Source organism: Falco biarmicus, chromosome 6, assembly GCF_023638135.1.
Source record: "Falco biarmicus isolate bFalBia1 chromosome 6, bFalBia1.pri, whole genome shotgun sequence".
NCBI classification, from domain to species: domain Eukaryota; kingdom Metazoa; phylum Chordata; class Aves; order Falconiformes; family Falconidae; genus Falco; species Falco biarmicus.
The window spans coordinates 37,834,417-37,852,763 of NC_079293.1; the positions used below are offsets into that span (position 1 = coordinate 37,834,417).

The 18,347-nt window shown below is 44.7% G+C and overlaps 1 protein-coding gene across 7 annotated transcripts in view; it reads right to left on the reverse strand.

The window, feature by feature from the left end:
* SMOC2 (SPARC related modular calcium binding 2) overlaps positions 1-9,618 on the reverse strand; it is a 149,709-nt gene extending 140,091 nt beyond the window's left edge. For 3 of the 7 annotated variants that reach the window (XM_056343952.1, XM_056343951.1, XM_056343950.1), the window contains exon 1: positions 8,975-9,618. In XM_056343952.1, the coding sequence (XP_056199927.1) occupies positions 8,975-9,049 (75 nt within the window). In that variant the 5' untranslated portion in view covers positions 9,050-9,618. The remainder of the gene's footprint in view (positions 1-8,974) is intronic. The other 4 variants (XM_056343956.1, XM_056343954.1, XM_056343949.1 and 1 more) reach the window with 2 other exon arrangements.
* Between the last annotated feature and the right edge of the window lie 8,729 nt (positions 9,619-18,347).

The following is an 18,347-nucleotide window of genomic DNA, read 5'->3' on the forward strand; positions in this document are numbered from 1 at the left end:
CCTCCTGTCCACACCAGTCTGCTCTGAGCTCTCACGAGTGCTAATGGATAATTAAAGTCAAGGAGAGCCATGTCATTAAGGACATTTTACTTTTACAGAACCACATTCTACCTTTCAGTGGTTTCTGTTGAGATTTTTCCCATTTGAGGATCTATCTGATGGGCACCTGAGGGGCACGTACTAAAAAAAGAAGGTCCCCAGTTTTCCCCCTCCTCCCCTGGGGACTGGCACAGGGTAGAGAAGCCAGGGGTTCCCCTACTTCCAGCCCTCCCCAGACTGTGCTGCACTTGAACTCCCTCCCGTGGTGGATCCCTAAAGGGTCCCAGAAGAAGACAGGTGACCTCCCTGCCCCTAAGGATACTGTGCAAGTGATGCCACCAAGGTGTATTCGCAATGGAATGGACAGGAGGAGAAAGATCTGTATAGACCTCCCCTCTCTGCTTTTCATCTTATGTCTCTGAAGTCTGTGATGGCTGTCTCCCACAAGGAAGCCATCCTACAGACCAGAGATAATTTAATAAACAAATAAACATATGGTCAAGTCAAAGCCTTCTTTAGTTTCTTTGTTGCCAGTCTTTTTTCATTTCTGTATCCTCTTGTGGGAACAAAAGTTTCTTTAGAATATATGCTAACCTCCACTACAACGTAGCATACTTGGAACCAGGTTTGACTTATTTGATTTCATTTTTAGATATAAATTTTTACTTTGAAAGTGACATTTGCTACAGTGATTTTTCACTCTGATAGGCACATCAGTCCACATGATGGCTACTCACTGGCCTTGGGCGGTGCCATACAGCACTATTGGCACGACAAGGTGGCCCACAGTGACCACAGCACTTGGCAAATACAGCCTTACAGAGCCTGGGTCAGCTTTGCTGGCACTCCTTCGGCTGCAATAAGTGGCACCAATGTGGGTGCTAAAGCGGACAAGAACTTATTAAAACACTCTGACTAAATGTATTAAATACTTCTTCACCTATGCAGATGGACATGAGGAGAAATATATTAACTGGGGCAACTGCCCAGTTCAGAAGCCATATTGAACGTGTCCTTACAATACCTGACTCCGATAGTAACCCTCCTCTTAAGAACATTAGGTTCATCTCGCAGACCCAAATGGGAATCCAGTGTGTTTGGATGAAGGCAAGTGCACTGCAGCCAGCATGGCATGCATGTATCAGCCTCACTGAGAAGAGATTCTCACATTTTAATATCACCACCTTTCCAACATGCTGCCAACACCATACTTTCACTTTGTATTTTCCAAAAATGGGTCCCGGTTCTACCATTAGCAGAAAGATGCCACTGTCAAGAGCAGCACCTAGCAAAGAAAAAAGTTTGGGAATCATTTCTCTAGACTGCATGACCTAGAACCCACACTTTGTGCCCTGTGATACTTTAGGACACGTGGTCTGGTTTAATAGCGTTTTTGTTCACGTAGTCGTGTTATGGTTAAAATATGGCTAGATGGTTTTTGTGTGTCCACCAAAATGTCCCCCTCCCTTCTCCCCCTCCTCCAAAGTAGTAATGAGACTCAATGACAGACTTTTACTCAGACTAAGTTCTACCACTCCTCCGCTTTACTCCAGATAAGAGCAAGAGAAAGATAATAAAACTGAGTCATTCCCTTCCCTCCCCAACATCCACGTATGCCTGCAATCCATAGGTTTTCTTTGTACTGCAGCTTGCTGCACAGATCATACCGAGGCCATCCTGATTACCATTAAAATTACTCTTTATCTGATATTAATTTAATTTCAGAAAAATGTACAGACCTCTCCTGAGCATTTACGCTGCTTATTCACTGACAGTATCTTGCTTTAATCCTGAACAAAGGTCAGGATATTGATAAATGTACGATAAATCTAGCCTGAGCAAAAGACTGTGAGCACTTTATGGCAGCAATTCTATCCTGAAAATCTGTAAAATACAGCAAGCAGCCATGGCATAAATAAAGAAAGAGCATTCCAGAGCAATGGAATTTTTCTTTGTTTTCATGTAAGTACTCTTTAGGTGCTCTAGGACAGAAAGTCAAAGATTTATAGCATATGTATGACAGCTAATTTGTATACAGTTTAAAACGAACACCTAAAAGACAAGAAGGTATACTATTACAGCTTCAGAAAAAAATTAAGGTAACACAAAAGAAAAAAAACTGTACTCAGTGGCTCTGAAGATGACAGAACAAGCAGCCTAAAGTAAACGAAGAAAAAAATCTAGGTTTTGGATAGGTATGAGGTAAACATTCTTGAGCGAGTTTTGTAGCAGCACACTGAGCAAGCCAGGGAGAGAGCTGGAAAGGATGGCCTTCAGGAAATGTTTTCTCTTTCCGCCCCAACAAGAATTCTAGGATGTATTCTCTATTAGCCTGGATTTTCAGCAGCTGATGAAATACTTAGTGGTCATTTTTAAAAGCTAATAAATTAGAAAGGGGGGGGGGAGGGGCGGGAAGGGGGAATTACTGAGGGCAGTTACTAACTCATCAAGGCATTTTTTTCTGCAAGGACTGGCTAAAACTTCAGTTTGGGGGACAGACTCCACACAAACTTACTTCACGGGTTCTGTGGTAAGACATGACCCTATGTTAACTTTGCTTCTTTGAAGACCACTCATAATTTGGTTAAGTCACATTAAGAAAACTGCCAATACTAAGTGTTACCACATCAATCTAAATAGCAGTCCCTATGCTTTTGGGTAGCTTTCACCTCCCTGTAACCAAAGTTTGTATCCTTGTATCCCATGCACACCGTTGCACTACACCAATGGCTGTAATTCAGAGGAATTCCCTATGTAGATGGAGCAACTAGGCAAAGATTGGAAAAGTGCAGGAAAAAATGCACCTATTTATGCTATACTTGCTCATCTCTGCTCAGTTCTTTTCTTATGTCCAATTTCTTGTTACATCTTAAGTTATCCCTCCTTTTCCTTTGGCACAAATTATTCTGTGCAGCATCAGCATATTGTAAACTGTAAGTTTTTTCCTGACGCATTTCCTCTTTTCAGGCTTACAGTCAATGCTGCACTGGAAAGTGTTTTATCTACCACTGTAGATAAATATGAAGGCAGTGATTATCAACTAATAACCAGAAGTGGATAGAGAAATGTTAACAGAAGCATACCCCATGAGATTACGCGGGGTCATTAAGACCAGAATGATTGGCATCACCAGAATTTTGTTGTAGAAGACAGCAGAGGGGCAGAGGAGGGGAGGGTAGTATTCACACAGGTCAAAACTGTTTTGACTATATTTCTGAAGAAAACATTCCAACTTCTCACTGTGAAATGACCTTCACATGGATCTTTCATCTGAACTTTTTAAGAATCCTCCTCCAAACACAATATTGAACCAACCAGAAAATTAAGAAGCTTTTGGGGTTTGATCCTAAAGGAAATACAAAATGTTTGGAAATCCCCGAGTCCTTTGCAAACTGTAAGCTCCATGCATTCTGCAGCTTCCCCAAGAACATACAAATTTATTCAGATCAAAAATGCCACTCCTGAACCAAACGCAGGCCTTCATGTGCCATTCAAAAACAGGTCTTTGATCCCAACTCTTTCTTACTCAGTTTTTAATTTTCAGGCGCCTCCACACGTCCTGGTCTCAGCCCTGACAGGAAATGCAAGTACCAAAATTCCGTGAAAATGGCTGCGCCTGTGGTGAGGCTGGTCTGGCTGAAGAAATGGAAACACTAGCAAAGTCCTGCGTGAGCCAGATCTTGAAAAGATTCATAGCCCAATTTCCAAGCCAATAGGGTTCAGATAGGTTTTGGATAGCAGCTAAACCTTTGGAGGCTTCTCAAAATGAACCTTGAGACTTGCTGACTGTCAAGGAATACACATGGCTGTTCCTCAAGGTATTCAGTGGGCAAGAGGGGATGGATGAAAGCATCACAACTGGTCAGAATATGCATAATCTACTTCTTTTTGTTTCCTCTGTCCTGCTCTTCCCTCCCCACCCACATTCACTTGTGGTCTTCACTTCTACTTTTAAAATCCTACGGGTGTGCAGTCAGCCTTCCATCTCCCTTATGTCTTTCGCATTATAAGGTCCAGTGTATGTCGGCTGCATACAGAAAAATTACTTCTAACCCCTGATCAAAAGTTTTGCTGACTCTTTCAATAATAACTCTCACAGGTTTTGGTTTTGTTTCTTTAGTGAGAATTGTCTTGAGAGTTTATTGCTAGGAAGCGTTTTTGAAAGTGTTTTATTTTCAGAGCTGATGTACCCTTGGCTGTACCAATGCCCATTTGCAGTAACAATGCTGTTAGGATCTGGAGCCACTTACAGTTTTATTTGTGGTCTTGGTTTTTCAGTCACAATTAGAGTAACTTTTCCAAATGTTTGGGTTTGCAGGCGCCATCCAAACGGGTCCTTAACTTGGAAAGCTTTGATTGTGTTTAGCTTCCCTTTACTGAACTACCTTAGTGGTCCATCTTATATTGGTGAGTGTTGTGGAAGCTATCCAGGGCATTAAATGCTTTTGAATACTCACAAAGCATGTGCCAAGGGAGAAAAAGAAAACAATTGTTCCCTGAAATATTCACTTTCTGATGAAAGGAACTTTTAACAGGCAGAGGTGTTCATTTCAAGAAGTGATTTCAAGCAAACTTTCTTCCTTTGTAAGATCTAAGATCAATATTGTATTGAGAAGGACACATGGTTCAGCAAGGCTTTGAAAGAATAAAACTAAATAGTTTGTGGTATGTTATAAGTCATCAAGATTTTAAAATAAGAAACACTTGTGCCCTATTGTTTGTACAAGTACATGCACACACAACACCGCAACTGAGATAAAAGCTAAGCTGATGGTTCCAAAAATACAGCACGAATGATGCCAAAGTAAGTGTGGTGGTAAGTGCAGTGATCATAAACCTACTTATTCGAGGAACAAAATGAGCTTCCTACAAAACATTGTGTTTCAAAACAAAAGTACCTACATACTCAAGATATGACTGTTCCCCTTACACGATATGCCAGTAAGGCTCAGTTCTCATCGGTTTCATACATCCAGAAAGAATGGGCACATGTCACAAAGCAGAATAAAAATACAGCGTTGCAAAAATGCTCAACAATGTGTTACAAGAATTTGAGGCTATTACCTGCCTTTCCATAAACAAGGTAAAAGGACAAGGCTACTTAAGATATTTTCTGGAATGTAAGAATGTTTTACATTAGCATTTGACACAAGGGGAGGAAAAACTAGGAGCAGCCAAATTGGCTACAGTCCATCCAGATCTCATGGTTTGTTATGAGACAGCTCTCAGCCTACCTTTCCAGAATGAAATTCATTGTTCTGTTGCCAATGTTTGTTTATTCGAAATAACAATAAATATAATACTAAATAATGTTCTCCTCCCCCATGCATCCCTGTGGCTCAGTTAGCAATTCAGAACTGCAATATTATGTTTCCCCTCACTTTGCCTATTATTGCAATATGCTCCTACTCAGGAGCAACTTTAGCAGAATATTTTTTGATTACAAGAGGCCAAGACTGATACAAATTCAAAGTACCTTTGGGCTACCTCTAACTTATTGAGCTCCCAAGAACTTCAAAACTCTTGGACCCTGGTGCTCCCCAACATTCAGGTGTGCATCAACCCACCCCTCACGTGCCTCCTGTACCCTCACACACAGACAGGGGGGACCCAAGAGAGTTCTGGCTGCATCCACAGTTTGGGCAGAGGCACATATTAAAACACTCATACACCCACTTTAGATACAGCCATGAGGACCAGGGGACCAGACTCCAGACTGCCTGATGTATCTCAACTACCTACTGACTCTTCTGATGTATCCACCTGCCAGAAATTATCCTGATGGCTATTATCAAGGTTGTAAGAAGCCATATGCTCATCGGGTCCTGCAGACCTGCAGTCACATAAGACTATTAGGCAATCAGAAATCTCTTGGAGGTGTTATTTGTGTGGAAATTCTGTCATTTCTTGCCATTGGACTATTGCAAATCTTCTAGTACCTGAAAATCACATATTGACCTGAACTATAGACATGAGTGGTTGTTCTGGGTATTTATGCCCAAGAGAAATGCAAAAATATTATTCCTGGTTACACAGGGATACAGCTCTGTAAACTACTGAAAGTCATCTCTGCACACAATACTCACTCTGCTTCTGGAGCTAGTAAGCACGTGAAGTTAAAACAGCCCAAAAATCTGTTTAGACAGATGAAAAACATAAAGACAGATGCTGATACTCCCCTCCCTGTGTGGCCATCATTCAGTTTGTCGCTTAGAACCCAGACCTGTTCAACACACAGGCAAGGAAAAAAAACTCTGATCCACGTAGTCGCCTTTTGCAAAATTACCTTAACTTTAGAGTTGCTTCTGCTAGAGGGAACTTCAATTTTATTATTACTTTGTTCCTAAGGTTCATCCTATGGCAGATTTACCTTTGCAGTTAAGGAGACTGTGCCTGTGATATTAGCACCACCTGGCAAGCTGCATATACCTGTAACAGCGTGATGACATCAAGGGTGTGTGCACCTTCTCCATAATCATCCTGCAGTTTTCATGAAGCGCAGGTCTGCAGTGAAACACGCTCTGTCCCTGTGGCCTCTGGTTATTTATGAAAATACCAGTCTTTGCTATTCCTCCAACCACAAATAAAAAGAAAATCTTCATCTGATGTGTAGAAAGGAACGGTAGTTCTCTGCCACTGGCACAGCAGGTGAAAAAAGTCATACATTTTCTTGGTCTTTCTACACAGCTTGGAGGTTTTTTTCCTTACAATTACAATTGCAGATACAATCCATGAAATATTTGAGAAGGGTACATGTGGGAAGGGGTTATACATTCTGAGGACTATAAGTAAAATGACTGCAGGAGTAAGGAATGATTTAGTACTGTGGTATTTGCTGCTGCAATAGCACTGCTGGTTTTGTTGTTTAAATAGGGAAGTATACAAATAGTAGAAATAAACCTGCCTCATTCAAAGTTTAGTCTTGTGGGAAAGATGTAAAAAGTTTGTATGCCTAAGTCTGTGTGCGTCATTTTCTTCCTATAGGTGTCTGACTGTTCATTACCCATTTAATGGACACATTTCTAATGTAGTCTAGTAATCATGCAGGCTAGCCATCTCTGTAAGAAGAGCACAGGCAGCAGAAAAATTAGTGTGGGCTCACTACCTACAGTCCTCTACTAACAAGGCTAACTAACTAACCCTACCAAAATGTTCAAGTTCAATTCAGTCCAAAACCTTACAGTCTCCAAAGACATTACCTTTTTGGTAGCAGAGGGTGGGGATTCCACCAGGATTGATTTTTCTGTTCAGGGTTCATAAAGATGCACTCTAATATAAGGTACAGAAATGAAAAATACACGCTCTGGATGAGTGAAAAATGGAACAGAGGGACTTCAGACATCGCTTAGCTAACAATGAAGTCAAATACATCTGCATGAGCCTATGACATTTGATTTTTAAAGAGTTTGCACAAGTGCCCTTGGCCAGATTTTTCTTCGCTTTTGTGAGGCAGGAAACCGCTCACTGAATGACAGCTACATTCAGCAGTGATTTATATACATCTATCAATAGGCTTTGGCATCATCTGGGTCATGTATCATTTAAAGGTGATACAACAGTCACAACCACTGTTATTTTATATTTGGACAAATTAATTTTCGTTTTTCCAGTTGGCTTCCACACTAACATTTGGAACTTTTTTATGTACAGAAAAAAGAATAGACATGTAATCCCTTGCAAATTCTGTTTACACTTTTATGAAAGTGAACTTGGAGTTAAATTGCAATGCTAACCTGTTAACTAGAATAGTATATGTCACCTAACAGTCTGAGAATGCTTCAAATGAGGGTCTTAAAAAGTAAAAGATGAGAATCACTTGACTTTCTCCATCCCACACTTTGAAGTGCCACAAACTGTAAAATTCATGGAGCAAACTCATTCCTTTAAAGTTTTCAATTAACATCTTCTAATCTACCATTTAAAAAAAAAAAAAAAAAAAAACAACAAAAACCCAGACAAGAAGGCAAAACTTCTTCTGAAGAATTTCAGGTATGAACAGCTCAGACATCCCCCACCGCTGTTTCTCCTTGAGCTGTCCCTATCCACCCTTACTCAAAAAGAAAGGAAAAAAAAAAAAAAAAAAAAGAAAGAAAGAAAGGGAAAAACCCAACTCTCAGTATTTTACAGAAATTTTCTGAAAGACTGAGAAAAAAATAGGGTCTATTTCACTTTGCAACTGCCTGCAACTTCAGCATAATAAACTCTAAAGGGCACAGCCCTCACCAAAACACTTAAAACAGCTTGAAAGAGGTACTCACTGCCCGTTATGTTTACTCAAGCACTTGTTTAAAAACACATTTAAGGAAAATGTTTTTATTTCTACAGATTGCATTAATTATAGCTTTGCAAACACTGCAAGCTCTACAAGAAGACTGAACTGAGCTATTAGCTGCAAACCTCAGGTCTTGGCTAGAGAAGTGGTTATGGCTTATTTAGCCAGCCTAATGAATTGGCTCGCCCATCTCTACGCAGAGTTCCATGTTTAGCATCATGGAGCCTGGAATAGCCAAACTGGGTTGTTTCACGTCGCTTATAATTAAAAATAAAGTAAAATCGGTCAACCCAAGACGGTCCAAAAGCGGACCTCACTACAGCATTATTCCTTTTCGCGAAAATAAAAGCATTAGCACGGAGGTTAACGCTGGCCCCAAGCGCTGCGGAGACCCGCAGTAAACTTCCACTTCGCTGCCGCGGGCCGTGCCCGCCCTGGCGAAGCGCGCAGGGGCGGCGGTGCCGGCTGCTCCCCGCCCTGCCGGGCCAGGCGCGGCGGAGCCCCCATCCCCTCAGCTGGGGAGCGGGCAGCAGCCCCCGGCCCGGCAGCCGGGGGGCGAGCGCGGCCGCCCGGGGATGCAGCGCATCAGCCCGCTCAGGTGCGCCCCGGGGGACCGACCCGGCGGGCGGGCGGTGCGCAGCGCCCAGCGACGGGCGGCCTTACCGTCAGGGCGGAGAGCTTCTGGGCCGGCACGGCGGGCAGCAGCTCCGGCAGCAGCAGCAGCAGCGGCACCCACATCCTGAGGCGGCGGCGGGCACGCAGCGGCTCCGGGAAGCGGAGGAGGGGGACTCTCCTCGGGATGGCGCTCCCCCCCCCCGACGCCTGCTTTGGCTCCTTTTCAATCGCTCCGGCTGGGAGGTCCCAGCTTGGGTCCTCTATTTGCTTTTTCCCCAGCCCAGCCCTTGAAATTTTAGGGACGGGTGTGCAGCAGGGAGGCGGCGGTTTCTCCCTCTCTCGCTTCTCGAGAGCCAGCCCCGGCGGGGAGATGCTCCCCAGCCGCCCCGCTCCCGCCGCCCTCCCGCCGCGCAGGCTCTGCCCGGGGGGCTCTGCCCGGGGGGCTCCGCCGGACCCCGCCGCCTACCGCGGGGCGCCGCGCCTCCCTCCGCCTCGGGCGGGTGCTGCCTAGCCCTGGGGGTCGCTTGCTTCTCCCCCCACAGCCTCGTCTCCCCGGGGCGGGGGAAGCGGGAGGCAAAGACTGGGACGGGAAGGGGGAACCCTCCCACACCACCGCTCCGGTGTCCGCCGCCGGCGGGAAGGCACTGCCGCGGCTGCGGAGCCTGGCGGTGTGCGACCTCACCGAGCCGCTCTTCCCCTTTTCCTCTTATCCTCCCCCCTCCCCAGCCCGGCCTCCGCTTTCTCCTCCCAGACCCACAGATCCTCGCCGATTAACCCTCCCCGGTGCTCCCGGGGGGACGCCGGCTTGCTCCCCACGAACGGCTCGTTTTCCCCCCGCCTCCTGCTGAATCAACATGTACAAATACCGGCAGCCCCTGAGGGGGTGAGAAGCGCCCCCACCCCCGGCCCGCTGCACCCCGACCCCCTCCCGGTGCGCCCCGAGCCCGGCCCCGCCGCTCGACGGGTACCGCACGGTGCGGGCAGCGAGGGCCGGGGCAGCCAGGGCTCTGACGGGGGCGAACCCCGGCAGCAGCGCCCTGTGGGGCCGGGGGCAGCCGGGCGTCGCGGGGGGCCGTCAGGCCCACTGGCACGGCAAGGAGCGGCCAGTGCTTGCCCGAGGCGAGTGGCCCGGGGAGGTGCTGGTGGCTGCGCTACCGTGCAGCGGCTGCCAGGTGGAACCTTCCCGCCCACGGTTTCGCACTTTTCGCGCTTATCTTTTAGGAGCCGAACAGAGGTCTTCGATTATTTCCTTACTGCGAACAGCCTGAGGGTCTCCTCTCCGCCCCCGGCTGCCTGAAAGAAACCCTTTCGCCGAAATTTTGTCACGGGAGGAGACCCCCGCTGCCCCCCGGAGACTCGCGGCTCGCTGCCAGCCTGCAGAGACCCCCAGGTCTTGGGGCGCTGCTTTATCCGTAGGGGGTGCGCATTTGTGGGAATGGAGCCAGGCGTGAAAAGACTTTAGGAAGGCTGCAAAATGGCACGTTCCCAGCACACAAGTGATCGCTTCCCCACGGGTCCAGATCCAACCTTGCCAGCTTGTCACACCCTGGCACAGCCTCAGCCAGGGCTGGGGATGGAGCCTGCTCTCCGGAGCAGTAGCTGCATGCACGATTAAACCAAGGCAGAATCAATATTAATTACAGACAGACTCGGGTGCCCTGCTCGAGATACCTACTGCTGACTTTTCCAGATCCTACGATGTTCAAGGCATGCAGCCATCAAACTAGTTACAGCTTCTCCAGGTCTCGGCTGAGCACACAGAGTCACAAGAATTTGGAAAGCCCCCTTTTCAAAACTGTGCGTTTAAGCAACTCAATTATCAACACAAAGTATGTGCATGCATGCGTGTGTGCATGGCTTGTAATATCTCCAGGGCTTTTTAAATGGTAAAAAATGAAAAGAAAGCTATTGTATGCATTTGCCCGAGTTAGGACATGCTTGAGACCCTTCGCTGCACCACACAGATCTCCACCAGTCTCAGGCTAGCAGCGTCTCACGCAGAGACAGCCGCTTGCCATTGGCTTCAGTAGGCAGTGCAGGACGTTTTGCCAGCATGGGCTCCACAGCCCTTTAGCCCTTTCCTCTCAGCTGGGAGGTGGTGCAACTTGTCCATGTTGGTGCCTCTGTCAGAGCCAGAAGGAGCTTTTTTTCTTGTGATCATGCAACTGCTGCTTTCATACCTCAAAGTTATTTTCTACATGTACCTAGTCCCCTTTTTTTCTCGTCAAACCTCTCATTCCCATTGCCTTGTCAATGTCTCACCTCTTCAGAATCATCATCCCAGTCCTCTTCCACCTCTGCCCATCCGAACCAGCCTGTCTTCCGATTTGGGTCCAGGTCACCTTCATCACCAAGCAGCCCTACAGGCCCACGCCTGCTTTCCCTTCTGCCATGCTCTTTGTATCTTGCTGGCCTTACAGCCCCTTTGCCTTCAGCTCAGAGCCCTCCTGTGCACTGCTGACGTGCAGCTGGGCAAAGGCAATTCACAGCGGGACACCCCCTTTGCTCTCGGTTTATCTGTCAGGACCTACAAAACAGCACAGCAGTTTGGATTTGACATTGCAGGAAAAAATCCATGCTCAGAATAGATCAGAAATTGATCTAATAAAAACAAGCTGCAGGTTTTTGAGGGTTTATAACTTAGTCAAATGTGAATGGATTTCCACAGAGTTGGCAATAGCCAAAAGGTCAAAACTCTGCAAAAAAGGAAGTCTAGAGTCCAGAAACTGGTGGCATTATGGTTTTACAATAAAGATGCCTTCCAAAACATACACTATTATTTTGTCTGCTGTGATTTCCCCAACCTTTTTTCTCAAAAGAGACTTGACTATGCCACTTAACATTTCTTCTTCCTTTTCTTTGCCCCCCATCCAGAAGGTCATTCATCCTCAAGTAAGTATTTTTGAAGGCAAATGTGAGACCAAGTGATAAAAAACTGGCAAGTTTTAAGCAACTGAAGATAGTGGTTTATAACGTAAAAGACAGAGTGATTTTAACAAGCAGAGCTTCCAGCCACCACCATGGTGGTAAGAAACCCACCTGCCTCCAAGAACTTCCAGTCTAATTAGATAAGGGATATAAAAAGGGAAATAAATGTTTTTCTTCATTGTATCTGGGGAAGGACTACGAGAGAGTCACATCAGTGTTCCTTGCCAGTGCTGATCTTGCATTTAGAATGAGACAGGTTTTGTGAAGGACTCATGAGTCCGATCACAGCCGTACATTCATTGTGAGTGTCCCCTCTGCATGGATGCCACTGAAGGAAAATTGTGGTTTACATTACTTGCAGCCTTGGTCCCCATGGCCAGGCAAGTTCTGCATCATGTGTCGGCATAAATTTTGACCTGGCTGCCACTCACACCAGGACCATGTCCAGACTTGGTCTGTGCTACATTTGGAACTGTACCTAAGTTTCCTGAGGTCCTCCACCTCTGCTCTCGTAATGAGACCCACATTTTCTCCTTATCCTCCAAGTCTTTCTAGAACTGTTGTAGAAGGCAAGTTATATTGCTTAGATGAACGAGCCTCATGGAGCAATCCTGTGCAGTTTAACAGCAGCGGATCCAAATATACAGGAAATACTTGGCAGAATTTACTGGAGCATGAATGCTTTCTTTTTGTGCTTTTAATTAGGTCAAAAAAAATCAAAAGGGAATTATCTCTTTACTATAGAATTGTGCAGGCTGCTTTGAAATCCTATGGCCAGTTGACCATCCTGCATTAAATTCAACAGGATTGTTCCAATAAGGATCTTGGAAATCTTAACTGTGAGAAAGGGAGAATTATCTGGCTCTTAACTATCAAGGCTACAGGAAATAAATCCTCTTAGGTTTCAATCTAGTGCAGCAACAACACGGATGGGCCACTAGATCTAATCCATGTTACTTGGCTGGGGTATGTAAGCATTCAGGAGTCTTATTCTCGTAGCAGGATCAGGTGTTGTTTGGCAATTCTTAGAAAGAGATTCTTTTTCTCCCATGGATTTCTGACACCCACCTTCAAATTAGCAAGCAGACCTTGTGCTCTCACTTGCTTTTCAAGTTTGCCCCTTCTCAAGCAGCAAATGCATTTTGCAGCCCCACTTGGGATATACCAAACACTTGGTTGATTTTTGAAGTTTGGAAAAATAATGGGAAATAATACTAAAAGTCAAGCAAGTCGTTCTTGTAATACTTAGATAATATACAGGCACTTACAAAAATGCAGACAAGTACAGAACAGCTATTGCTATGCTGTGGGGCTAGGGTCCACCTCTCCTGGTGACAGAGACCAACTGGGCCCATAGCAAATAATGACAAAATAGAAGTCTTTTTTTTTAACTTATAAAGCATTATCACTTAGTTTCTTATAAACAAAGATACTAAATCAAAACCAACTGACATCAATGGTGAGTCTCCAATTACTTAAATATGAATATGAATGAAAAGCGCACAAATCTTAACCCAAGACTCCAGACCTACCATACTAGTGGTATCACTGAACTGTGGTCACAGGTTTTCATGCTTGATATGGGTGATATCCCATATATACCATATATTTAGTTGAAAGGAATAATAAAAACCCTTTGCTGTCCTGCTTCTTTGTATTTGCTGTGAGTAATAGGGAAGATGGAGTCCAACAGATAAGTTTGTGTGACTTCTTAAGCAAAAATAAAAAATTACTCATTCATTTAGTTACTTTTTTAAAGTAGAAAATGTTTTTTGTAAACTTCTTAAACATCAGTTGTTTTAATATAACTATGAACTAGCCGCTGATGATTGAGCTGTGCTCTGTGCCATGTGAAACATGGCGTGCAATTTTTAGAAGTATTTATGGGAACCAGGGGCTGAGATCCTGGTTTTTGAGAGCTACACAGGTGAGCCAAACCCTCATCCCAAAACACCAAGGCCCATGCATTATAGGATCATTAAAAATAAAGTCATCAAACCAGCCTTTTAGAAAGGGGACAGAATGTAAAAATCAAGTAAAAGTTGTGGAGGATCAGTCCTGTGTGTGGCTGGTTGTCCATGGGAAAAAGATAGCTGTGAAAAGCGTCAGCCTTCATTTAGATTTTCCAGTTTCAGCATGTTGCATTTTTCTTAATTAAAGCTTACTGTGTGGAGTTTTATCACACTTTAGTGAGCAGTCAGTATGAGGAAGAGGACTTAATCCTTCAGGGCAAAAACAAAAAATCCCTGCTCTGCATCTTGTGGGGTGAGAGCAGCGCTGGTATCTTTCCCATCTGCCAGTGACATAGTTCTGCTGCGCTCTCCCCATCACCCAGTGCCAGCACGCTCTTTAGACTTCTTAGAAGGTTGCTTGTTGCAACGCAGAGAGGCATCGCTGCTGACTCACTCACTCGCCTTGCATTAAATCACCCTCCTGGATCACCACGGCCCTGTGGCCACAGGCACTCCTCTTTACCCAAGTGTAGAACTTGGGATGGTGTGGTTGGGATCAGGACCAAACCCTGAAAAACCGGTTGGCTCCTGAGTTAAAGGAGCACCCAAGGATGGCAAGAAGGATGTGAGCACCAATAAAGAGAAGAAAGAAAATGAGGGAAAAAAAAGACTTTTGGAAATGTTGCTGACAAACTCAGCCTGCTGCCTGATCATCTGGAAACAGCCACGGGATTCTGCATGATGCTCGGAGGCTTGGAAACAAACCATAATGTGGAGAATGTCAGCAGGAGAGTTCTGCCTGGGGAAGAATAAATTCATCCCCAATGCTTGTAACTAGATTTGCACCAACCGTGAAAATTGTATAGGAAAACAGCTATTACATGAAGTGAAATGCTGGCTGTAAATGCTTTTCTGAGAGCTGGTGGAGTAGCTGAAGTGACATAGGATGTAGTGGAAAATAATAACACAAAATAACACCAGAAAGTGTAAGTCATAAAATAGCTGCAAAATCATTGGGCACATAAGTAGAACATGCTTATCTCATATTATTATTATTCCCTTTGCTTGGCCAGCCTTATTTTCTAGCACTACCTGTTTGCCATATGGCTCATCATCTTTTGGAGGAAGTTCTTTGTACTTGCAAATAAAAGAAGGAGCAAACAGTTTGAATGTGAAGATGTAAGAAGTCTTCTTGCTGGGAAGATCCTGGGCAGCTGTCAGAGTTGTGCTACTTCAGCATCCCATATGCACTGTTTCTCAGAAAAATAGGAAGGGGTCTGTTGTGGGGTTAAATGAAATGCTTTCACATGAACAGTGTGGTATTTTACCAGTGGAAATTTCATGCAGTCCTAAATGTGGAATAAAAACCTAGGTAAAGTGCTTTAATATTTCTTATTTTCAGTCCCCAGCACTGGCATTTGTATTGTGTAGCAGCTTGCTATTTCAGATTCACAGACCTGTAGTAACCCAAAACGCATTACATCTCATGTCTTTTCCTCAGCCCTGTGTAAAGCAAGCTCCGTGGGTCCCGGCCAGCCTCCTGTGGGTGCGGGGTGTTTGTGAAGCCTTCACCACACCGAGCAATCTCAGCCCCAATCTCAGCCTAAACGGGCACAGCACCAGAGCCACACTATCACCGCCAACTGAGATCAACCCAGGACAGGATGGAGGCGCAGCCACCCGAGCATGCAGGGCAGACGTCCTTGTCCCTGCACCATTCTGCCTCATACAGAAACAGAGGGCGTTGGTCTCCAGGGTTGTTACTGTGGCACCTTGCACAGAGATCAATGCATTTTAAGGAATTATGAGGTATAAAGCAAACAGGCATAGGCTACCTGTTCTTTACCCCTTCTCCCCTTCCTTTCTACCCCCTCCTCGTAATGAGCACACAGGGAAGAAAAGTGTATTTTCTCCTTTCTGCCCTCAGTGACCGTGCAAAGAAAGCCAGGACAAATCTGCACTAGATGGGAAAACATAATTCATGACTACAAACAACAGCCTCATATGTGGGGGTGAAATACTGGAAATGTGAGCAAGAGGGTGGGGAGGACCCTATAACTGAGAGAGAGCAGGAACGGCTGCCCCACAGCCCTTATGGGAGGTGCAGGTCTGCAGCAGATGCCCTCAGACAGTTTTCAAGTGCTTCTGAAGGTAAGCAGAGCAACAGGCACTTCTGGTGGACAAGTGGCATTTATCAGCATGCTGTGAGCTGTGCAAAAATGGTTATGGTTAACCTAGCCAAATTCTGCTTTGCAGTGGGTAACCGTGGCTTTTAGTCCATTGAGAGTCATCTTTTCCTACCAAGCTCCCTTCAGAAAGAGGAAAACATTGACAAATAATGCAAGAAGCTCAGTTAAACCTTCAAGAAAAAAAATTACCACACTTTGGGCAAAATACCCATTTCCTTTTGTGTTTGTGATTGCGATTAACTGGTTTTACCCAGCTGGTAAGTACAGGTACATTCTCACAGACGCGGTGGCAGCAGTGAAACAGTGGCTATCATGGCAGTGGACATGACTACCTTTCTGCTTTTAATCATTTTTTTCCATTTGGATTTGTTCAGTGTTTCAGAGGCTGTGACTTTCATGAACTTCCCATTGCCTTACCAAAATCTACTGGTTGCACCTCATGCCACCAGTTTTGTTTTTACTTTTGCTGACTACTAAACTAATTAACGATCATACATTTTGAAGAACAAGTTGGTAAGTGCCAAGGTTTCTTCAAAACCCTTAAAAAATCCTGTAGTGTAATGTGAAGAACTCATTTGGGCATGTGTTGCTTTACCACTTTAGAGAAAAGACAATATTATTTTTTTGTTTTAAAGCAAGGCAAAAAGCAGCAAGTTTTATGGGTTTTGGCAGGCTGGTCTTTTGCTAGCAGTTCCCCTCAGGCTGCCTTAGTGGTGAGCTGCTGGCTCTGCATGTCTCTGAGGCACACCAAGGTAAAGTGTAAAGAGGGTGGCAAAGAAACAAATTTATAGCAAGAACTAAGTGGAAAGACATCACAAACAATTGAATGAGAACCTGTCTGCTTAGAGAAACAACCTGCCAAGGCTTTTTCAGTGCAGGGCTGATGTTAGGCGAGGAGTTCATCTCTCAGAGCTGAAAAAAACCTTTCTTTCTCCTTGTGGTTTTAAATCTCTGACAGGCTCCGTAAACATTAATCCATAAGGTGTTTAAAATTTTGTGCCTCAGCAAAGATTTGTGCAGGTTCTGTGGTTTGTATTTATTTCTATGGAGTGACTATGGCACGAGAAGAAAGATTTTTGCTTTTGAAGCGTAAACACTGGCCCACTTGAGAGACAGAGATATGAATTACACTAAATATTTAGCAAATGATTGGTTTCTACTGGGAGAACAAAGTATTTTGCATTGGAAGAGATACAGAAAAAAGTACGGAAAGAAATTCCAGTAGTTTCATAACTATTTTTCTAAGAAAGAATGTGAAACACTATCTGTTAACTGGCACCTTGTAACCCTTAGGTCATTTGGCCTTTCCTGAGCTCACAAGAACTGATCAGAAATTCTTCAGTGAAATATGATGATGCGTGTGCTTGCGTCAGAAAACAGCAACTTTTTAAAAGCTATGCTTTCCATGGAGTCACGTCAGTTGCAACAAAATCCTCGTCAGGAACGATTTCTTGGGCTCCAACAAGTGCTTCTGCTGAAAAACAGACAAAGCTCTGCCCCTGAGGCTAGCCAAAAGGCTGGTGTTTGACATGTCCAGAGGTACAGGAGACCTCTCTTCAAGCTGCTGTGTTGCCTGATTGATGCCCAGCTCTCCCAACTCCCATCCCGACCACCAGTTCATCGAACTGTCCTTGAGCAGCTCTGACAGATGAGCACAGAGGGACAGAGGGATCTTTTGGCAGCCAGCTGGGCCAGAAACAGGGAAATGTTTTGCTAGGAGAGGAACTCAGATCTGATGCAGCTGATTTGAGCAGAGAAGGGACAGGCACCTTTGTCTGCTGCGTGCCAGGTGAGTGTCCCAAGCAGCTGGCTGATGTGGAGCACCTGCTTGGTTTCTCAGGAGAAGTTTTTGCTGGTATTCTGTCTCAGAAAAAAAATGCCTTGCAGCTCTGTTGGCAAAAACCACTTGGGTTGCCAGGATGTGTTATTTCATCCTTGGAACCAGTGCACTGCTGGGAGTTGCATCACCCATCAAGGGTTTATTGATATAAAAATTCCAGCATAGCTATACTTGCAAGCTCTTCCTTGTATGCACTATGCCTGTGAAAAAGAGTATTTAAAACAGTTGGCATTAACAGAATTTTTTTTACACATTTTTACAGAAATGTGGGATAAATAGTAAAAATAAGTTAGACTAACAAATTCAGTGCCTAAGCAAATATTATAGGGTGCTTTGTTAGACTGGGGCTGACATTGGAGTTAGGGAAGAAAAACAAACAACAGTGTTACTTTTCTTTGAGATTTGTCTGTGGCCAGCCCTATTAGCTGCAACTAGAATCTAAATGTCATCTCAAAAAAAAAAAAAAAAAAAAAAAAACCAACAAAAAAAAACCCCACCTGTGTGCTGTCCTT